At 41.4% G+C, this 24533-nt stretch overlaps 1 protein-coding gene across 1 annotated transcript in view; it reads right to left on the bottom strand.

Annotated features, from left to right (window-relative positions):
• The window catches only part of LOC126199158 (WD repeat-containing protein 55 homolog), a 58193-nt gene extending 35334 nt beyond the window's left edge, over nucleotides 1-22859 (bottom strand). Inside the window, exon 1 of the mRNA XM_049935913.1 lies at nucleotides 22707-22859. Coding sequence (XP_049791870.1) covers nucleotides 22707-22716 — 10 coding nt within the window. The 5' untranslated portion in view covers nucleotides 22717-22859. The remainder of the gene's footprint in view (nucleotides 1-22706) is intronic.
• Nucleotides 22860-24533: the final 1674 nt, after the last annotated feature.

Raw genomic sequence — 24533 nt, 5'->3', positions numbered from 1 at the left:
CTCCGCTGTCTACTTGCACCAAAGAAGAGCAATGTTCAGTGATCCATTTTTTGTGGTCGGAAAGCATATCAGGGACCGAAATTCATCGAAGACTTTAGGTACAGTACGGGAACAGTGTTTCGCCACAACAGAGTGTCTACAAATGGATTGAAAAATTCCAAAATGGTAGCACAAGTGTTACGCACGATGGAGGAGCCGGACGACCGTTTACCGCCACAAATGAAGAAGCCATTGAGCATTCATGTGAAATGGTTCTGTTAGACAATTAACTATTGACAAAGTGGCAAATCGATTGCAAATTAGTCAAGGTTATGCCTACGAAATCATCCACAACGGACTTGGATTTCATAAAGTTTGTGCAAGATGGGTCCCAAAACAACTCACACAGTTGCATAAACAAACGCGCTTGGCCATCTGCAACAACATTTGGATCACAATGGTAACGAAGGGGACAACTTCTTAGACAGGATCATTACTGGTGACAAAACACAGATCCATCATTATGAGCCAGAGAGTAAACAGCAGACCATGGAATGGATACATCCACATTCGCCGCCATGCAAGAAAAAGTTCAAGACCCAACCGTTCGCAGGAAAACTGATGCTTACGATTTTTTGGGACGCACAACGTCCAGTACTGGAACATTATGGGGAAAGGGGCATAACAATAAACAGTGTACATTACAGTGAGATGCTACTGCCAGGCTAAAGCCTGCAATTCGAAGCAAACGATGAGGATTGCTGTCAAAAGGTGTTGTGTTGTTCCATGACAATGCTCGTCCGCATACTGCTGCCCATACTGTTAAAATGCTCCAGAAACTCAAATCTGAAGTACCGGATCATCTTCCATATAGTCCCAATCTTGCCTCTTCTGACTATCACTTGTTTGCTCCACTCAAACAGGCACTAAGGGGCCGTCGATTTGCCTTGGACAAAGCAGTGAAAGAAGCAGTGCATTCCTGGCTTGTAGCTCAACCGAGAACCTTCTCTTATGAGAGCATCAGGAAGCTTGTACAATGATGGACCAAGTGTGTTGAAACGCAAGGAGACTATCTCGAAAAATGATGTCCTTGTAAGTTTCCTATTTGATTACAATAAAATTTTATAACTGCTTTGCAGATAATAATTGAGTTATCCTCATAAATGTCATTTATAAAGTTATGAAAAATGCCTAGCATTAGCAGTGGCTCAGAGAAGATTAGATCAAATTCAGTTTTCATTCCATACACCCAAAAATGAGATGGATGTATAACATAAAAAGAAACATACACCATTTGAATATAATACACACTTCCCTGTCCATTTGTCAGGATATTGTCGTAGTATGTGAATACATTAATGTAAACTGGAACTGCTAAGAATTAACACACTATCAGAAAGAAACAGTGATGCACTGTTAACAAATTTATCATACACAAAATACCTAATCTTGACTGATGAGACCAAGTGCTGTCAGAACGTAAATCTAATAGACATTTTTACTTAAGGGGCTGTTCCATGAGAACATGGACACAAACCTTAAAAGTTAGAAATATTCTTATTCCTAATCTGCTTATCAGTTCTGTTGGATGAAACGCAAAATTTTTTAATTTGAAGTTTCATTTTCATCTTACGAAGTGCTGGAACTGAACAAATGGTTTTTTAGCTTGTCTAAAATTTCAGCTTATAGACCCTCTAAGAAATTAGTTTTCAAAAGTACTACAATGATGCATGGTAAAGTAATTTATTAACAGAATATATCTCAAAAACTTTACAAGTATCTACGACCAGCCCATTTCGATAGCTTATATTGATTTTATTTAATTAGTAAAGTCCCCAGGTTGATTTATTTTTTATTATCATCTCCTGTCATTCTGTTACTGAAAAGAAGCCTGAAATTTGTCTTTTAGGGTCAATGCAATTTCACAGAAAGCTTGAAATAGGCATGCAAATACAGATTTATGAGATAGCAGAGAAAAAAAAATTCATTATAAACAATATTTTTAGTGGTAATGGAATGACACACTTGCAGTAATGGAATAACATAAATGGAGTAATGGAATAACAATAATTTTATAACTGAATTTGACTGACATTCCTTAAGCTGGAGTAGGTCAAATACATTTATATGTTGGCTATACTGCAATTCTGTATGTTGGCTACAATGTTAGTAAATAATGGAGGGAAAATGGTGAAGGCCTACAAACCAACAATGTACTTTTTAGAGAGAAATTCAGTGAGTCTGAAGGGTAACTGCTGAAAGGTGAGTTAATAAGCTTCTTCAGTAAAAATTACAATGAAATGACTAAATGACTGCATACAACATGTAGAACGGAGTTAATTATTTTGCTAAACAGTATTTATTGTTCCATAACCCGAGTATTTATTGTTCCATAACCCGTTCTTTCTCTGGGAAGCAATAGCAATGCCAAATTATAAGAAAACCTCAATACTGCCTATAAAAAAAGAAGTTACTGACTTCCTATGTACTGCAACAGGATGTCGACTATCTTTGAAGGTCACTATGTATTACGCCTAAATAATAGACATTTTTATGTATTGAATAGAATTTTTTATTTAAAACAGATGTTGTCTTATCACTAGCAATTTCACTGTTTCCACAATAATTCTCAAACAAGATACTTCATTTTTACAGTTGTTATCATGCCTCTCACATCAGCTGAGAAAATGAGAGAATACTGGAAGCGACTCTATGAGAAAGGGTTAATGATGAGATTAAGGGGAAGGATAAGGAAAAGTTGGTTTAAAAGGGGGTGGGGGAGGGGAGGGGGGGAGGGACCAAACTGCAAGGTCATCGGTCCCTCGTTCCCAGTAGAGCAATTACACAAGGGAAAGAAGAAAACAAAGAAGACATACGGCACAATAACAGGAGAGAGGAAGAACCAGAAGAATGACAGAAGGACAACAAACACTACAATGGGCAAAACAGTACAAAAAAAACAGTAATGCAGATTACCATGGCTGGCTGACCATGAGAATAAAAGAGGAGAAGCCAGCCACTTTGCAACACATTCAAGGCTCCATCCTAAAAGCCGTACGGTGGAGGACAGAGGGGGACAAAGAACATGCACTAAATCTCAGATCAAATGATAAAATCTGCTCTCATGAATAAAACGCAAAACTAAAGCTGCTGTTGAGGCATTGTCGCCCAACACCGAAGGTAGTGTGCTGGGAAAGTTAAAAGTTCGCCAGAGAGTGGCTAAAAGTGGGCAGTCCAGTAAGAGGTGGCCGACTGTCATTTGGCAGTCACAGTGACACTGAGGTGGATCCTCGCGACGGAGGAGGTAACCATGTTAGAGCCACGTATGGCCAATGGGGAGCCGACAAAGGACATGTAGTTTGTTGTGCATACTGTTATGCCACTCCGTCTCCCAAAGTAGAAAAACTTGCGGTGTAAGACAGAATGCAGGTCAGTTTCAGAGATGCCCATCGCCAGGAGTGGTTTCTGCATAGCCTGTTTGACCAGCCTGTCGGCAAGTTCATTGCCTGGGATTCCGATGTGTCCTGAGGTCCACACAAACACTACTGAATGACTGGACCGTTCCGGAGCAGAAATGGACTCCTGGATGTTCGCTACCAAAGGATGGCGAGGTTAACACTGGTTGATAGCTTGTAAGCTGGTCAGGGAGTCAGAACGGAGAAGAAAAGACTCACCAGAACAGGAATGGATGTACTGAAGTGCACAAGATATGGCCACAACCTCTGCAGCCAGCAGGTAAGGAATGCTGTTCAATATGGCCTCAGCGGGCATAGGCAAAGCCAACATTACCATCAGCCATCAAGGTGTCGGTGTAAACAACTTCAGAGCCCCAGAACATGTCAAGAATTGAGGTGAAGTGACAGCGGAGAGTGGTGGGGTTAATGGAGTCCTTAAGCCCACGCAAAAATTCCAGATGAAGCTTTGGCCGAGGTGTACACCATGGAGGTGTACTTGAAGGGACCTCAAGTAGAGGTGGTGAAGGGAAAGACTCCAGTTCGGAGACAAGGGATCGCACGCAAACCGCAATCGTGAGCCCTGACTTGGGCTGCCGATGCGAGAGATAAACTCCCACAGGTGGACGCTCAGGAGAGCTATGAATGTGTGCAACATAACTGACGAGCATTTGTGCACATTGGATCCACAATGAAGGGACTCTGGCCTCCATCAGGACGCTGGTCACCGGACTTACTCTAAAACCTCCCGTCACTACAGTGGTTCACTGGGTCGAGTAAACGCAACACTGAGGATGCCACCGAACCGTAAACCAGACTCCCATAGTAAAGGCGGGATTGAAAAAGGGCTCTGTAGAGCTGCAGCAGCATAGAGCAATCTGCACCCCAGTTGGTGTTACTCAGGCAGTGGAGAGCATTCAGGTGCTGCCAGCACTCCCATTTAAGCTGACGAAGGTGAGGTAGCCAAGTCAATCGGACATCGAAAACCAGTCCTAAGAATCGATACGTCTCTACTACAGTGAGTGGATCGTCATTAAGATAAAGTTCAGGTTCAGGATGAATGGTACAATGCCAACAGAAGTGAATGACACACAATTTCACGGCTGAAAACTGGAAGCCGTGGGCTACAGCCCATGACTGCGCCTTGTGAATGGCTCCCTGTATGTGTCGCTCAACACCACCAGTACTGGAGGAGCAGTACAAAAGACAGAAGTCATCAGCATACAGAGAAGGGGAGACCGACGACCCTACAGCTGTTGCTGGGCTGTTAATAGCCACTAAAAATAGAGATACACTCAATACGGAGACCTGCAGAACGCCATTCTCCTGAATACGAGGGGAACTGTGGGAGGCACCAATCTGGACATGGAAAGTACGGAGCGATAGGAAGTTTTGGTAATATTTGGGAGGGGGCCCCAGAGGCCCCACTCATACATGTGGCAAGAATGTGATGTCGCCAAGTCATGTTGTATGCTGTAAGTCAAAAAAGATGGCAAACAGGTATTGGCATCAAGAAAAGGCTGTTCGGATGGCAGACTCGAGGGACACAAGATTATCAGTGGTAGAGTGACCCTGACGGAAGCTGCTCTGACATGGAGCCAGTAGTCCACGTGACTCCAGGACCCAACCCAACTGCCTACACACCATATGTTCCAGCAGCTTACAGAGAATGTTGATGAGGCTGATGGGCCGACAGCTATCCACATCATGCGGATTAGTAGCGCATTTTAGCACCAGAATGATGGTGCTATCCCACAATTGCGATGGAAGGACGCCATCGCACCATATCTGGTTGAAGATGATGAGGAGATACCGCTTGTAGTCAGATGAGAGATGTTCAATCATCTGACTGTGGATCTGATCCAGCCCAGGAGCTGTATCGGGGCAATGTGCAAGGGTGCTGAGGAGCTCCCACTCTATAAATGGGGTGTTATAGGGCTCACTGTGGCATGCAGTGAACGAGGGGACTTTCCTTTCCATCTGCCATTTGAGGGTGCAAAAGGCTGGGGGGTAGTTCTCCGACACAGAGGCTCAAGCATAGTGCTTGGCAATCGCGTTTGCATTGGTAGAGAGCACGCCATCGATGTTAAATCCAGGGACACTTGTTGGGGTCTGGTACCAAAAACAGACGTCTGATCTTCGTCCAGACTTCGGAAGGTGACGTATGGCACCCAATGGTCGACACGAACCTCTCCCAACACTCCTGTTTCCATCGTTTTATAAGCAAGCGAACGTGGGCACAGAGCCACTTAAAGGCTATTAGGTGCTCTAAGAAAGAGTGCTGCTTATGTCGCTGTAGAGCTCACTGATGCTCTTTAATTGCCTCAATGACTTAGGGCGACCACCAAGAGACTTTCTTTCACCGGGGGCACCCAAGAGAACGAGGGACCGCATTTTCCACCACAGAAATTATCGTTGTAGTGGCCTGCTCAATCACAACATCGATGGCACCATGTGGGGGAAATTCAACAGGGACAGCAGAAGTGAAGCCTACCCAGTCTGCCTACCCACCTGGGTAGGCATCCATGGGCATGATGCCAAGGGAGAAACAGAAAAATGCGGAAATGGTCACTACAACAAAGGTCATCATGTCTACATCTACATCGATACTCTGCAAATCACATTTAAGTGCCTGGCAGAGGGTTCATTGAACCACCTTCACAATTCTCTATTATTCCAATCTTGTACAGCACGCGGAAAGAATGAACACCTATATCTTTCTGTACGAGCTCTGATTTCCCTTATTTTATCATGGTGATTGTTCTGCCCTATGTAGGTCGGGCCAAAAAAATATTTTTGCATTCGGAGGAGAAAGTTGGTGATTGGAATTTTGTGAGAAGATTCCGTCATAACGAAAAACATCTTTCTTTTAATGATTTCCAGCACAAATCCTGTATCATTTCTGGAACACTCTCTCCTGCATTTCGTAATAATACTAAACGGGCTGCCGTTCTTTAAACTTTTTTGATAGGCTTCATCAGTCCTATCTGGTAAGGAGCCCACACCACGCAGCAGTATTCTAAAGGAGGACAGACAAGCGTAGTGTAGGCAGTCTCCTTAGTAGGTGTGTTACATTTTCTAAGTGTCCTGCCAATAAAACGCAGCCTGTGGTTAGCCTTCCCCACAACATTTTCTATGTGTTCTTTCAAATTTAAGTTGTTTGTAATTGTAATTGTAATACCTAGGTATTTAGTTGAATTTGCGGCTTTTAGATTAGACTGATTTATCGTGTAACCGAAGTTTTACAAGTTGCTTTTAGCACTCATGTAGATGATCTCACAGTTTTCGTTATTTAGGGTCAATTGCCACTTTTCACATCATTCAGATATTTTTTTCTAAATCTTTTTGCAGTTTGTTTTGATCTTCTGATGACTTTATTAGTCGATAAACGACAGCGTCATCTGCAAACAACCAAATACGGCTGCTCAGATTGTCTCCCAAATCGTTTAGATAGATAAGGAACAGCAAAGGGCCTATAACACTACCTTGGGGAACACCTGAAATCACTTGTTTTACTCGATGACTTTCCATCAATTACTACAAACTGTGACCTCTCTGACAGGAAATCACAAATCCAGTCATATAACAGAGACGATATTCCATAAGCACGCAATTTTACTACGAACCATTTGTGTGGTACAGTGTCAAAAGCCGTCCGGAAATTCAGAAATACGGAATCGATCTGAAATCCCTTGTCAATAGCACTCAACACTTCATGAGAATAAAGAGCTAGTTGTGTTTCACAGGAACGATGTTTTCTAAACCCATGTTGACTGTGTGTCAATAGACCACTTCCTTCGAGGTAATTCATAATGTTTGAACACAATATATGTTCTAAAATCCTGGTGCATATCAATGTTAACAATATTGGCCTGTAATTTAGTGGATTACTCCTACTACCTTTCCTGAATATTGGTGTGACCTGTGCAACTTTCCAGCCTTTGGGTACAGATCTTTCGTCGAGTGAACGGTTGTATATGATTGTTCAGTATGGAGCTAATGCATCAGCATATTCCGAAAGGAACCTAACTGGTGTACAGTCTGGACCAGAATACTTGCTTTTATTAAGTGATTTAAGTTGCTTCACTACTCCGAGGATATTTACTTCTATGTTACTTATGTTGGCACATGTTCTTGATTTGAATTCTGGAATATTTACTTCGTCTTCTTTTGTGAAGGCATTTCGGAAGGCTGTGTTTAGTAAATCTGCTTTGGCAGCACTGTCTTCGATAATATCTCCATTGTTATCGTGCAGAGGAGGCATTGATTGTTTCTTGCCGCTAACATACTTCACATACGACCAGAGTCTCTTTGGATTTTCTGGGAGGTTTTGAGACAAAGTTTCATTGTGGAAACTGTTATAGGCATCTCGCATTGAACTCCGCGCTATGTTTCGAGCTTCTGTAAAGGATCGATAAAATTGGGGATTTTGCGTCTGTTTAAATTTGGCATGTTTGTTTCGTTGTTTCTGCAACAGTGTTCTAACCCATTTTGTGTACCAAGGAGGATCAGCTCTGTTGTTTGTTAGTTTATTTGGTATAAACCTCTCATTTGCTGCCGAAACTATTTCTTTGAATTTAAGCCACATCTGGTCTACACTTATAATATTATTAAGAAATGAGTGGAGATTGTCTCTCAGGAAGGTGTCAAGTGAATTTTTATCTGCTTTTTTGAATAGGTATATTTTTCGCTTATTTTTCGAGGATTTGGGGATTACAATATTCAATCTCGCTACAACAACCTTGGGTTCACTAATCCCTATAACGGTTTTGATGCTGGTTATTAACTCAGGATTATTTGTTGCTAATAGGTCAAGTGTGTTTTCACAACCATTTACTACTCACGTGGGCTCATGAACTAACTGCTCGAAATAATTTTCAGAGAATGTGTTTAGCACAATTTCGGATGATATTTTATGCGTACCTCCGGAATTAAACATGTATTTTCGCCAACATATCGAGGGTAAATTAAAGTCACCACCAACTATTATCGTATGAGTCGGGTACATGTTTGAAATCAAACTCAAGTTTTCTTTGAACCTTTCAGCAACTGTATCATCTGAACTGAGAGGTCAGTAAAAGGATCCAATTATTATTTTATTCCGGTTGCCAACAATGATCTCTCCAGTCGATAGATGAGAGAAGTCCTGGGCTGCAAATTGATAAATCAATGGATGAGTAACTACCATGAGCCACACTGAAATGTGTGGCGGCCCCAGTATTTAAGAGGCAGAGGTCGAGTTGGGACAGTAAATTTTTGACATCTCTGCCACAGCCAGTAAGCATGGTGCTGCCCCACGAGGGTTATGGACATTAAAATCTCCCAAAAGCAGGAAAGTTTTAGGGAGTTGATCAATCAGTTCAGCCAATACATTCAGGGGTACCGCACCATCGGGAGAGAGATATACGTTGCAGACAGTTATTTTCTGCGTTGTCCGTATCCTGACAGCCACAGCTTCAAGAGGAGTTTGAAGGGGCACAGGTCCACTGCATACCGAGTTCAGGACATAAAAGCAAACTCCACCTGACACGCTATTATATTCCCTACAGTTCTTGTAATATCCCCTGTAGCCGCGAAGAGCAGGGGTCTGCATCGCCGGGTACCAGGTTTCCTGGAGGGCAATGCAGAAAACAGGAGTACAGCTTAACAGTTGCCGTAGCTCCGCAAGGTGGCAGAAAAACCATTGCAATTCCACTGGAGGACGACATGATCGTGAGACTGGGAAGGCATGAAACATTCAATGAGGCAGTCTATGCCTCAGGGTCGTCTGCTGCCACCAACTTAGTTCCTGCACAGGCTATATTGTGTCTGAGGGTCTGGTGAGATCTAGGTCCTCAGTGGATGCCAGAATCTTCACCTCATCCTCAGACGCAGAGCTTGTAGCCAGCAGTGATGTGGGTGCCACCACACGTCCCTTGGGCTTGGGGGGTCTTCTTTCTGGACTTCTTTCGCTGATCCTTGGGTTTCTCTGGCTGGGAGGACTTCACTGATTCAGTCTCCGGGACTGAGGCTGATCGTGAAGCCCTACAACCAGCTGCTTTTGGGCACTTCAGCCACTGGCGGGTGTCATCTTCCCCACTAGCAGGGAGTAACCCAACGGACCACTTCCTAGCAAGAGGAGCCGATGAAGACTTATGCTTCTCTGATGGTTGGGGGAATAGTGCTCCTATAGGTGGTGCGGGAGCAACAGGGAGGGAAATGCCCCCACCATCAAGGGGGCAGGTGTAGTCTTCCGGCTCTGAGAGCCGTCTGGAACTCGCGGAACTGATGGGGCTACACCTTTTCTCGTAGCAGCGGCATAAGAGGAGGTCATAGCCACAGGATGTATGAGCTCAAATTTCCTCTTGGCCTCCGTGTAGGTCAGTCGGTCCAGGGTCTTGTGTTTCATGATTTTCTTTTGTCGCTGTAAAATCCTGCAGTCTGGTGAGCAAGGGGAATGATGCTCTCTGCAGTTGACACAGATGGGAGGCGGGGTACATGGAGTATTGGGATGGGATGGACGTCCACAATCTCGACATGTGATGCTGGAAGTACATGGCCGAACTTCCAGCACTTAAAGCACCGCATTGGGGGAGAGATATATGGCTTGAGATCAATGTGGTAGACCATCACCTCGACCTTCTCATGTAATGTGTCACCCTTGAAAGCCAAGCAGAAGGCACTGGTGGCACCTGATTATCCCTCGGACCCCGGAGGACACACCAGACGAAATGAACTCCTTGTCACTCTTAAGTTGGCGCGCAGCTCGTCGTCAGAAGGTCCCAGTTGAATATAATACCTTGGACCACATTTAAGCTCTTATGAGCTCTTATCACAAGCGATGCCGTTTTTATCAAGACCGACTGACCGCATTTTGGACAAGCCCTCCAACTCCCCAAACTTGTCCATTAAATGCTCTACAAAAAACTGAGGCTTCATCGAGATAAAGGAGTCCCCATCAGCACTCGTAAATACGAGGTACTGGGGCGAATAAGTTTCGCTGCCATCCTTAGCCTGGCTTTCCTCCTATGGTGTGGCCAGGGAGGGGAACGATTTAGGATCATACTTCCTTGCAGTGTACTGAGACTTGGAACACTTAGAGACTGCTGGTGTTTGATCACCAGCAAGGGATGACGTGGTACGCTTCATCGCATGTCATCCGCCCTGGTGCCACCCACTCCCACCAGGGGCCCTCCCCAAGGGCGCCACCCAGCTGCAGCAAAGGCTACCTGGCAAGATGGCCATTGCAGCCACCTGGCAGGATGGCATTGCCAGGAGTCCCAATGCCACAGGGTGACGGCATCTACTCCTTCGCATATGAGGAGAGTTAATGGTGCAGGCATCAGCAGAGCGATCCCTGTGTAGTCAGGGGGGCAACAACCAACAGGGTACATGGCAGCCCCACCACAATGGACTGTCTATCATGCTGGGTATGAGGTGCAAACAATTCCAGTGCAGAAAACGTCACTGCATAGTGGGTGGCGGAAAACGCACCCAGGAAGGTGTCCTCGCTGAAGAGGTGGAGGATGAGCAAGACTGCAATGCCACAACGAGAAAGTGGGCTAAAGATCGCAATGCACAATGGACATGTTGCACCATGTAAGGTGCCCTTCCCCAGTTGGCTTGCTCTTAGGGAAAATTTAAAAAAATGGAGGTCAGACCCTACAGGTGACCATTACATAATGGCCAAAAGGTGTGACATTCCTTTTAGTTGCCTCTTAAGACAGGCAGGAATACCTTGGGCCTATTCTAACCCCTGGGTCCGCAGGGGGGGATAATGAAAGGAAAAGGTTGAAATGGCAAAGTTTAACTGCTGCTCAACTTTAGAAGCAAAGAGAAAAAGAGAAACTTAATCAAAGAAAATTCAGAAAGAAAGTTAGAGATGGCAGTGAAGGTAATGGTGGAGATGCTTGCTTCATCTACACCAACAGTCCATATAAGTCTCCCGCCATGTTAAGGAAAGCGGTTAAACGTGTGGAAACTTGTTTACCTAGAAGTGCAAGAAAGTTGTCTTGAAATTAGCTGCTGCTCATGGAGTTTTATTAAGCGAAGAGAACTTGAGGAAAAAGCTGATCAAATGGAAAATGGACCCAATGGCAAACAGTGAACCAGCGAATCGCTATGAAAGAGATTCATGGTGCTGTTGGTCAGTCTCTTGATGCTCTTTCAAACATGCTAGCCCAACAACATGTATTTATTAAAAGACAACAATAGTTTTTTTTAATCAAAAAGAATTCTGCAAACAAGAAGAACATCTTGGTGCAAGTAGATTTTGCAGAAAATTATACTGTTCAACTGCAGAAAGAACTCCAGAGTGCCCATTGGTCAAAACAATAAATCACTTTGTTTATAGCATATGTTTGGGACTCACAAAATGACGGATATTCTTGTCTGCTGTTAATGATGAACTTGACCATAATAAATATTCAGTGCATGCTTTCCAAAGAAAGATTGTAGAGCACATTATATCCACGAACCCAGAGGTAGAATCTGTCATATTCATGAGTGACGGTGCAGCCAGTCAATTTAAGCAATGTTTGCTGTTTGCTGTTGGCCAACTTGAAATTTTTCAGAAAACACAATGGAATAAATATTTCATGGGACCTCTTTGCCACATCACATGGCAAAGGTGTTGTGGATGGGATTGGTGGAACTGTAAAGTGTGCAGTCTGGAATATGTGCAAAGCTGGGAAACCCATAGTATCTGGTGCTGAGGACTTTGTGAAAATTGCATGTGAAAGATGTAATGGCATAAACATTTTTTGTATCCCTGCCTTGCAAATTGCAGGGAATAAAGAGGAATTAGATCAAATGCGGATGGGAATAGTTCCAATAGAGCAGACCAAAACCATCTAGGCTCTTACATCTATTGTTCCATATATTATTGAGTACCAGAATTACTATCTCCCCAGAGGTTTGTGCACAATTTCAAAAAGCAATCTTCAGCCAAAGAAAATTCGCAAGACCTGATCAATCATACAGCCTTGAATCAAGGGGATTTTGCTCTGGCTTCCTATGCTGGAAGAAACAGATCAAGATTTTTTGTGGGGCAGTGATTTATGTTGAAGATGGTAACAAAATTTAATTTCTTAGAAAGAATTATGCAAATGGAAAGATATTTACATTTCCTGCCAAGGAAGATAAATGTTGGGTAGAAAAAGACCAAACTGTAAAGAAACTAGTTGCACCTAGCGTAGATCAGAGGAATAAGTATCATTTTCCCTACTCAATCAGCAATGCAGAATAAAACTGCTAATTTTCAAGTGGAAGTGTCATTCCATTACTATTAAGTATCATTCCATTATCAGTGATTTTTTTTATTTTGCTAGTAAAATATTAGTTTTGTGCATTTGTCTTCTATGCTATTTTGTTTCCCATTTATCACCCTTCACAATATATTTTCTGTGAATTTTTATAGCGAAAGGGCAAGTAGAATTATTGTTACATTATAAATGAGAACAATATGCATGTCTGAGCTATGTCATTCTGCTACCAGAATGTGGCCTTTTTTTTACATTAGTCTCATTATATCAATGAAACTTAAGCTATTAAATTAAATAAATTGTGTTCCTTTGCTTATGTAGAAAATAAAATATTAAATTTTTCGTCTTTTATCGTGATTCTTGGTATTTTCTTTGCTTAAAGTGTAAAAACAATCACTGAGCATCATTCCATCACTCATGGAACTACCCTAAGCTGGTCTAGCAGTCCTTATTCAGATATTCACCTATAGAATAGAAGAAGTTGTCTGTCAAAAAGTCTTTCAAGTGCTGTTTAAACTGTGCTTTATTGGAAACCAAATTTTTAATGGTTACTGGCAAATTATTGAAAATGGGAGTTCACAAATACTGGACCCTTTTTGGACCAAGGGAAGTGATTTTTAGGTCTTTATGTAGAATGTTCTTATTCTCAGAATTGATAACCTGTACTGAGCTATTGGTTGGAAACAGAGACATATTATTTGCAAACAAATTTCATTAAGGAATAAATATACTGACAAGGGAACCTCCCCATTGCACCCCCCTCAGATTTAGTTATAAGTTGGCACAGTGGATAGGCCTTGAAAAACTGAGCACACATCAATCAAGCAAACAGGAAGAAGTTGTGTGGAACTATGAAAAAAAATAAGCAAAATATACAAACGTAGTAGTCCATGCGCAAGATAGGCAACATCAAGGAACATGTAAGCTCAGGAGCGCCGTGGTCCCGTGGTTAGCGTGAGTAGCTGCGAAACGAGAGGTCCTTGGTTCAAGTCTTCCCTCGACTGAAAATTTTACTTTCTGTATTTTCGCAAAGTTATGATCTGTCCGTTCGTTCATTGACATCTCTGTTCACTGTAATAAGTTCAGTGTCTGTGTTTTGTGACCGCACCGCAAAACCGTGCGATTGGTAGACGAAACATTTGATTGCAAGGTCATAGGTCAACCGATTCCTCCACAGGAAAACACATCTGATATATTCTATACGACACTTGTGACGGCATGTGCGTCACATGACAGGAATATGTTGTCAACCCACCTAACTTGTACACTTAGCGAATGGGTAAAAAGATTCTTCTACCTTGCCCGATTTAGGTTTTCTTGTGGATGTGGTAATCACTCCCAAAAAAGTGATGAAAACATAAGAGTTTGTCACATAAACTGAAAATAAAAAATTAAACTTTTCACTGGAGGGAAGATTTGATCCAAGGACCTCTCGTTCCGCAGCTACTCACGCTAACCACGGGACCACGGCCCTCCTTGGCTCGCACTATTCTTGATGTTGCCCATCTTACGCATGGACTACTCAGTTTGTATATTTTACTAATTTTTTTCATAGTCCCACACAACTTCTTCCTGTTTTCTCGATTGATCTGTGTTCAGTTTTTCAAGACCTATCCACTGTGCAAACTTATAACTAAATCTGAGGGGAGTGCGATGGGGAGGTTCCCTTGTGAGAAGCAGTGTTTAAAATATCCAATTTCTCGAACAGGTTTCTACATGACGTTCTTGAATTTACACCCTCAGCTTCTTGTCTGTTTGGAAAATTTAGAGAGTTCTGAAAAAATGGGCATGCTACGCCTGTATAAGCACAATATAACCACAGGGTTAGATAAGTGACATAAAAGATTACACCACAGCAGCTTACGCATGCAGAACTAACGATGGGAAAAAGAGTATTCGTTACATATATTAAGACAGAACAAAAGTTCAAAAACACCGAGACGTAGATTCTGTAGTTATCAGCACATGGAAATGAGTGCTTGTGAATTAATCTATATCTACATACTCTGTTAGCCACCAAGCAGTGTGTCGCGGAGGGCACTATTTGCGCCAAAGTCATCATATTCCCCCCCCCCTCCCCCCCCACTGTTTCAGTCATGGATTGCGCGAGGCAAAATTGACTGTCGGAACGCCGCAGTACGAGCTCTAATTTCCCTTATCTTTGAATGGTGATCATTGCACGATATGAAAGTTGGTGGTAATAATATATGCTCTACATCCTCGGCAAAGATCGGATTTGGAATTTAGTGAACAGCCCCTTCCGTTTAGCGAGTTGTCTCTTTGCAAGTGTGTCCCACTTCAAACTTTCTATGAGATTTGTAATGCTCTCACGATGGCTAAATGTACCAGTCATGAATCTTGCCACTCGTATTTGGACCTTCTCAATCTTCTGAATCAGACCCAACTGGTAAGAGTCCCGTATAGAAGAACAATACTGGACTGGATTGTAAGCAATTACCTTTATTGAAGGACTGCATCAACGCAGGATTCTACCTACAAACCACAATCCAGAGGTCGCCTTACCCGTTACTTGTGTAATTTGATCGTTCCATTTGAGATCATTTCGAACAGTCACACCCAGATACTTGACGGATGTTACTGCTTCAAAAGGCTGGGCATTTATTCTGTACTCTTACATTAATGGGGATTTTCACTTTGTTATATGCAGTAGATTACACTTACTAATATTGAGAGATAACTGCCAGTCATTACACCAAGCATTTATTTTCTGCAAATCCTCATTGGTTTGGTCACAACCTTCATGCGATACTACTTACCTGTAGACTACAGCATAATTGGCAAACAGTCTAATGCTGCTATCATCAGCCAGACTGTTGACGTAAATCGTAAAAAGCAGCGGACCCATTACGCTGCCCAGGGGCACACATGATGTTACGCTTGTTTCTGTTGAAGTCTCCCCATTCAGGACGACATTGTTCTCTGTCTGTAAGAAAACTTTCTATCCAACCACAAATGTGATCGGATAGACCGTAAGCAGGCACTTTTTGGAGCAAGCCACAGTGTGGAACTGAGTCAAATGCCTTTCGAAAGTCGAGGAATATGGCATCAACCTGGGAGCAGGTATCTAGAGCCTGTTGCATATCATGCACAAAGAGGGCCAGCTATGTCTCGCATGACCGGTGTTTCGTAAAACCATGTTAGTTTCTGCAGATGAGCTTCTCAGAGTCTAGAAAGGTTATTATGTCTGAACACAAAATACATTCTATGATTCTACAACAAATCGACATCAGTGAAATTGGCCGGTGATTACATGCATCTGATTTTCTACCCTTTTTATAGATTGCTATGACCTGGGCCTTCTTCCAGTCCCGTGGAACTTTCCGCTGTTCCAATGATCTCTGATAGATGATGGATAAGAATGGTGCTATATTTGTGACATAGTCAACATAAAATCTCACGGGGATCCTGTCTGGGCCAGATGCCTTCCTGGCATCAAATAATCTTAACTGTTTTACAATCCCAGATACACTACACTCTATGATAGCAATCCTTGCGTTTGTTCAATAATTGAAAGGGGGGATGGTGCTGCAGTTCTCTACCATAACGAGTTTTTGAAAGCCAGGTTTAGAATTTCAGCCTTCTGTTTATTATCATCCGTTACATTACCTGTACTGTCAGCAAGAGAAGATATTGAATTATTTGTAGTATTCACAGATTTTACGTATGACCAAATTTTTTTGGGGTTATTTTTAGAATCTGCAAATAAAGTACTGCTTTCAAATTTGTTAAAAGAATCTCTCATTGACCTTTTGACAGCTGCTTTCATCTCACATAATTTCTGTTTGTCAGTGAGGCAGTGACTATGTTCCCCTATATTTTTGCTAGGCACATATTTCTCTAGCACGTGACAGACAATACCTTAAAATTCCGACCAAAGATGCTCAATATCTTTGAGTCGACCTCCGCTATCGGGTGGAGAAATGTAGGGTCCCCCTGAATAGGTCAGGCGTGCACTACACGCCAGAAGCGGCTACAAGGGTAGCGGAGTACGTGTGGAGTGCACATGGGGGTTTTTTAGGTTAGAGAATACCCTCCCTAAGCCCGACAAGACGCCTCCTGAGACGCGGCAAGGTAGGAGTAGGCAAAATGAAACAGGGAATAACAATATTAATGCGCTAATAGTAAACTGCAGGAGCGTCTATAGGAAGGTCCCAGAACTGCTCTCATTAATAAACGGTCACAACTCCCATATAGTACTAGGGACAGATAAAGTTGGCTGAAACCAAACGTAAACAGTAATGAAATCCTCAACTCAGATTGGAATGTATACTGCAGAGACAGGCTGGACAGTGAAGGGGGAGGCTTGTTTATAGCGATAAGAAGTGCAATAGTATCGAAGGAAATTGACGGAGATCCGAAATGTGAAATGATTTGGGTGAAGGTCACGGTTAAAGCAGGCTCAGACATGGTAATTGGATGTCTCTATAGGCCCCCTGGCTCAGCAGCTGTTGTGGCTGAGCACCTGAAGGATAATTTGGAAAATATTTCGAGTAGATTTCCCACCATGTTATAATTCTGGGTGGAGATTTTAATTTGCTGGATATAGACTGGGAGACTCACGTTCATAACGGGTGGCAGGGACAAAGAATCCAGTGAAATTTTTTTAAGTGCTTTATCTGAAAACTACCTTGAGCAGTTAAACAGAGAACCGACTCGTGGCGATAACATATTAGACCTTCTGGTGACAAACAGACCCGAACTATTTGAAACAGTTAACGCAGAACAGGGAATCAGCGATCATAAAGCGGTTACGGCATCGATGATTTCAGCCGTAAATAGAAATATTAAAAAAGGTAGGAAGATTTTTCTGTTTAGCAAAAGTGATAAAAAGCAGATTACAGAGTACCTGACGGCTCAACACAAAAGTTTTGTCTCAAGTACAGATAGTGTTGAGGATCAGTGGACAAAGTTCAAAACCATCGTACAATATGCGTTAGATGAGTATGTGCCAAGCAACGAGTTAGAAAACTGCTGCGGAAGCAAAGGGAACTTCACAGCAAACATAAACATAGCCAAAGCCTTGCAGACAAACAAAAATTACGCGAAGCGAAATGTAGTGTGAGGAGGGCTATGTGAGAGGCGTTCAATGAATTCGACAGTAAAGTTCTATGTACTGACTTGGCAGAAAATCCTAAGAAATTTTGTTCTTATGTCAAAGCAGTAGGTGGATCAAAACAAAATGTCCAGACACTCTGTGACCAAAATGGTACTGAAACAGAAGATGACAGACTAAAGGCCGAAATACTAAATGTCTTTTTCCAAAGCTGTTTCACAGAGTAAGACTACACTGTAGTTCCTTCTCTAGATTGTTGTACAGATGACAAAATGGTAGATATCGAAATAGAAGACAGAGGGATAGAGAAGCAATTAAAATAGCTCAAAAGAGGAAAGGCCGGTGGATCTGATGGGATACCAGTTCGATTTTACACAGAGTACGCGAAGGAACTTGCCCCCCTTCTTGCAGCGGTGTACCATAGGTCTCTAGAAGAGTGTAGCATTCCAATGGATTGGTCATCCCCGTTTTCAAGAAGGGACGTCGAACAGATGTGCAGAACTATAGACCTATATCTCTAACGTCGATCAGTTGTAGAATTTTGGAGCACGTATTGTGTTCGAGTATAATGACTTTTCTGGAGACTAGAAATCTACTCTGTAGGAATCAGCATGGGTTTCGAAAAAGACGGTAGTGTGAAACCCAGCTTGCGCTGTTCGTCCACGAGACTCAGAGGTCCACAGACACGGGTCCCCAGATAGATGCCGTGTTTCTTGACTTCCGCAAGGCGTTCAATACAGTTCCCCACAGTCGTTTAATGAACAAAGTAAGAGTATATGGACTATCAGACCAATTGATTGGATTGAAGAGTTCCTAGATAACAGAACGCAGCACGTCATTCTCAATGGAGAGAAGTCTTCCAAAGTAAGAGTGATTTCATGTGTGCCGCAGGGGAGTGTCATAGGACCGTTGCTATTCACAATATACATAAATGACCTTGTGGATGACATCGGAAGTTCACTGAGGCTTTTTGCAGATGATGCTGTGGTGTATCGAGAGGTTGTAACAATGGAAAATTGTACTGAAATGCAGGAGGATCTGCAGCGAATTGACGCATGGTGCAGGGGATGGCAATTGAATCTCAATGTAGACAAGTGTAATGTGCTGCGAATACATAGAAAGATAGATCCCTTATCATTTAGCTACAAAATAGCAGGAGAGATGCTCAGTAGCTCGGTACGGGCTTTGTTAAAGTTTTGAGAACATACCTTCACCAATGAGTCAAGCAGTATATTGATCCCTCCTACGTATATCTCGCGAAGAGACCATGAGGATAAAATCAGAGAGATTAGAGCCCACACAGAATCATACCGACAATCCTTCTTTCCACGAACAATACGAGACTGGAATAGAAGGGAGAACCGATAGAGGTACTCAGGGTACCCTCCGCCACACACCATCAGGGGGCTTGCGGAGTATGGATGTAGATGTAGAATGCTTGGAGCTAACTATGAAGATATTCGTTAATGACACTTTTATTTGCGTTCCTAAACAAGAAAACTCTACTAGATTAACTTCCTCAAAAAGATCAGGTCGGTCTGTCGCCAAGATATCTCATATGTTCCCATGTTAAGCTGGTTTTTTGCTAATCAATTGCACAAGGTTGTATGTTGAGAGTACTCCTAGAATAACTTCACGAGTCTTTGCTTCTGCCCCCTGTGATGATAAATATGTAATTTTCGCAGTCAACAGACACCAGATTAAAGTCTCCACCTATAACTAATGGCTAATTTGGATATTTATTTCCTATGTACTCAAGACTTTCCCTGAAACATTTGTTGCGGATACTGGCTGTCTATAAAAACATCCTAATACAATGGTCAATCCTTGTTTGATTGACAGCTTTGTGCAGACTATTTCACAGTCCGACCCAGTCAAGATCTCAACTGTGTTTAAACAGCTTTAAACTGCAATGAGCACACCACCTCTCATAGAATCAGTCCTATCCTTCCTAAACATTGTCCAATACGAGTTCAAAATTTCATTCCTATTTATTTCTGGTTTCAACCAGCTTTCGGTACCTAATACAATGTTGACCCTCACTTTTAATTGTAACTGTATACTGAGCTTCAATGAAAAATTTTGAACTGTTTATGAGGAATTTGTCAGACAGCAGCAAGCAATTAATGGCGACAACTACAATGTAGATTTTCTAAAGGATTCTGATAGGAAAATGATCTGGAAACCTTATTTGGATCCTAAAATTTGATCTCAGTAATTAACTTTCTAACACAGATGGATAAAGACAAAAAGACCCTAACTGATAATATTTCTTTGGTGTGGCTCAAGAATAATTTACATGAGATGATCTGGGATGAAATTTATAATGAACCAAATGCTTAATACATGATTTAATCTATTCCATGATAAATTCAGATCATTACTTGAAAACAGCTCCCCACAGAATCTAATCGTAAAAGGACACTAAACAGCTATGTAAAAAACTTTGGATCACAGAGGGGATTTAAGTATATTGTGAAAGGAAAAAGGAAATATAGCCTTTAGCAAGAAGAAGTAGGGATCCTGCAGTAGTTGCACATGAGAAAAACTACTCAAAATTACTAAGAAAGTTTATTAAAAAATCATGAAACATGCACATAATCTCAGAAATCATTCTGACAACAGACTTAAGCCTATACCGATATGAAATGTAGTGAAACAAGAGCACGGTAATCAGCCACAGAGCAGAATAATGTCACTTTTGAACGTAATGGAAGGGCTATAAATGATGAGTCACAGGCAGCATATGTATTTGCTAATCATTTCTTATACATAGTAGAAAGCCATACAGACATGAAGTTCAAGAGAAAAATCACAGCAGTAGGTTGAAATTAAATAACTCTCATAAAATTCAATCATATGAATGTATCACTAAATTCTCCTTCTGAAATTAAGAAAATAATACATTCTTTCAAAAATAAAAGCTCATCTAGTTTTGATGGTGTTTCCAGAAGAGTACTAAAGCTTTGTTCCCATATAATAAGCCCAGTCTTATCTGAAATTCACAATGCATCATTAACTCAAGGCATTTTTCAAGAGAGACTGAAATAGCCCATGCTTTTGTTAAACCCCTATTTAAGAAAGGTGACAAGAGATGTCAGTAACTACTGACCTATTTCACTGCTGACATCATTTTCCAAAATTATTAAGAGGGGAATGTATTCTCAAATACTATCTTCCCTTAGCAACAATAATACCCTCAGCAAATCACAGTTTGTGTTTCAGAGAAGTGTTGCTCACAGAGAATATACGTTCACTCAACAGATTTTACAAGAATAAAATAATAAAATAGCGCCAGACACTTTTTTCTGAGCCCTATCTAAGGCATTTGACTGTGTGAATCTCAATATTCTCCTTGTTAGTAGAAGTTTTATGGGACTGACGGTATAGCCAACCAATGGATAATGGCATATCTAACCAAAAGAATGCAGAAAGTTGTACTTAGTAATTCAACCAATATAGTCTGGACACACAATTCTGACTGGGGAGAAATCACGTACGGGGTTCCTCATATATGAAAATGATTTTCCATATAATATACAACACGAACAATTGGTTCTTTTTGCCGATGACACTAGTATTGTAATGAACCTAAGCATCTGTGCATAAACAGAAGAAATGGTAAACAAAGTTCTTAACTCTGTGGCGCATAGTGTCCACTACAGTGGACAGCTGTTAATGGTCGCTTCTTTGACATGAAAATCAGTCCTGAGACTGCAAATGCACACAGTTCATTGCAGTGGACACTCCCTACTGGTGTTGTGTCCTGCATGCATTTGCAGCCTCATGACTGACTGAAACCGCCAGAGAATTGACCATTAAAAGTTTTCCACTGCAGTGAACATGCACCACAGGGTTAAACATATCATTGAGCAATTGTCTGCAAATGGTGTCGCCTTCAGTTTTAAAATGGCACAACACAATCAGTTCAGCCAGTCTATGGGTACTACACCAATGATTAGAGTTAACATAAAGGAAATAATTATTTCAATATTCTTAACTGTCCATATTAATGAATTGGAAAAAGCACATTTTGAAATACCTAAAACAACTTACTTCAGCCACATTTGAACCTAAAATCGTTGAAAATCTTGGGGACAGACAAATTTGTTAAATTGACATATTTTCATGCAATAATGTCACACAGAATAATGATCTGGGGTAACTGTTCTTTAAGAAAGAAAGTCTTCATTGCTCAAAAATGTGAGCTGTAGGAACACTACGGCGTTATCACTCACTACTGTCTTGCAGACATCTGTTTAAGGAGTTTGGCATTCTGACTACTGCTTCACAGTATATTTACTCCCTCATGAAGTTTGTTGTCAATAGTCCACTACAATTCAAAGGTAACAATAACGTAAATAATTACAATAACAGAAGGAAAGATACATTCATTACGCCACATTAAGATTGTCTTTAGCACAAAACAGTGTGCACAATGTTGCAACAAAATTTTTCGATCAGTTACACAGTGATGTACAAATGCCTGGCACACAGCAAAGTAAAATTTGGTACCTGATAAAGTTTCCCTTTGACAACTCCCCCTATTCCGTGGAAGAATTTTGAGTATTGTAAGTCTAAAAAGTGATGGGTATGACTTACTAACTCACAACATTCATAATCTTTTACTCTTTTTGAAAAAAAAAATTAAAAATGTTCAGAATGTAACCATATGAATTTGGGATGTGACTGTAAAATGACTCATTCCACATGATCTATCGTGCAAAATTATCCATGGAACATGAAACTAATCAACCAAACCATCCTACGGCAAACATGAGTATGTGGAGGCATTGGCACACTTTAAACATTTTAGTTATTTCTTGACATCGTGGTAATATTTTTAGGGTAATGCAACTGAAGTTCATTACATATTTATGCTATCAAAAAACCAACGAGACATTAACAAGTTTTTTTTTTTTTTAAATTCTGTCTCGTCAAATTCCAACATATACTCACTGCGACACATTACCACTGACGGCCTTAAGAAATATTTATTACACAACGACAAGTACAGTCCACAACAATCACGTTACCACAAACTATTTAATAAACAAACAGACGTCGAATACACGCCTGCCGAAGCAGTTCCACCAACGTCTGAATAATGAAATAATCCTTGGATTATACAAAGGGTAGATCTTTCAAGTAATTATTTAAAACGAAACCTCACGAAGGAAAATAGAAGGATAAGAGAGTCAAAGAAAGCGTTTTGTTTTTTGATCACAGGGACAACCATGTACAGTAATGTAATGTTAGACGACCCATACGTAAAAATTTCTGATCATCATTTATATTGTTTCAACCTCTGTATCCTCAACAAGTTTTCGTGTGTGAATTCTTGATGCTACTTCTACTAGTTTTTTTGCTCACCTTTTCTTCTCTACTTTGCAGCATACGAGACCAATTACTATAGCAACAACGTCTTGATTGTCCAACATTTGGAACCAGGCTAAACATTGCTTAGTATCATTGATCGGTCTAGGAAGAACTTCGTTAATATTGCACAATATTATTATTGTACTGTGATACTGACCGTCTAGGGGCTACTTACATTTAAGACAGTTGAGAGATGAGGTAATTCGAAATAGTAAACCAAGGTCTGGTAAGCTAGCTCACTCGTGAAGCGCAAGAGTGAAGAACGAGGCGGATGGACGAAAAAACACACTAAATTGTCTTCATAATTTGAGTCAGCCGGTTCTATAATAAATAGAAACAATCGGCGCTCAGCGATACACGAAGTAGGAGAATTAAAATTCTAGAGGCGGAGCTAGCAGATTTACATCTACACCTACATCTATACTCTACGAGCCACTTTGAAGTGAATGTCAGTTTCCTGATAATCACGGTACACTCGTGACATGGTCGTATGGGAAAATCCCCACTTCATCGCTACATTGGAGATGCTGCGTCCCACCGATCGTGCGCCGACCGTAACACCATTTTCAAACTCACTTAAATCTTGATAACCTTCCACTGTAGCAGCAGTCACCGATCTAACACCTCCGACAGGCCGGCCGGGATGGCCGAGCGGTTCTGGCGCTACAGTCTGGAATCGCGCGACCGCTACGGTCGCAGGTTCGAATCCTGCCTCGAGCATGAATGTGTGTGATGTCCTTAGGTTAGTTAGGTTTAAGTAGTTCTAAGTTCTAGGGGACTAATGATCTCAGAAGTTGAGTCCCATAGTGCTCAGAGCTATTTGAACCCCCGACAGACATTTGTTGCCTTATATGGGCGTTGCTGACCGCAGAGCCGTATTCTGCCTGTTTACATATCTCTGTACTTGAATACGCATGCCTATAACAATGTTTTGGTGCTTCAGTGTATACGTTCAGGAAAGATACGGCACCACTACCATTTTTGTAATTGCCAGTGCTATTTTGTTTTTATCCCTGATCGTAGTTTCATAGTTGTGGAAACTCTCGATACCGTGAAATAAATTGTAATAAAACTTTTTCTCACTAAACATATCAAGCGAAACATAGAAACATACAACGCTCATCAACTTGTCAAATTTTTCGTCAGTTAAAATTTCTTGTAAACACGTCAGATAGCCTACGTGCTACATTTGACAAACGTGACGAACAGCACTCACTGTCAAATATATGACAACGATAGAAAAGTTTGTCAAATGTATTGATCTTGTACGAGAGCGTTTCCTTTACATATCCTGGATCAAGAAGAAGCTTTAACAACAATGCACACTCGTAACTTTTCTCATGTTATAGCTATACAGATTTGTTCAGCGGATAATAAGAGATTGACACAAGTAGCGACTTTAAGAAA

Source organism: Schistocerca nitens, chromosome 8 (assembly GCF_023898315.1).
Source record: "Schistocerca nitens isolate TAMUIC-IGC-003100 chromosome 8, iqSchNite1.1, whole genome shotgun sequence".
NCBI lineage: Eukaryota > Metazoa > Arthropoda > Insecta > Orthoptera > Acrididae > Schistocerca > Schistocerca nitens.
This window is presented reverse-complemented; position numbering and strand designations above follow the sequence as displayed.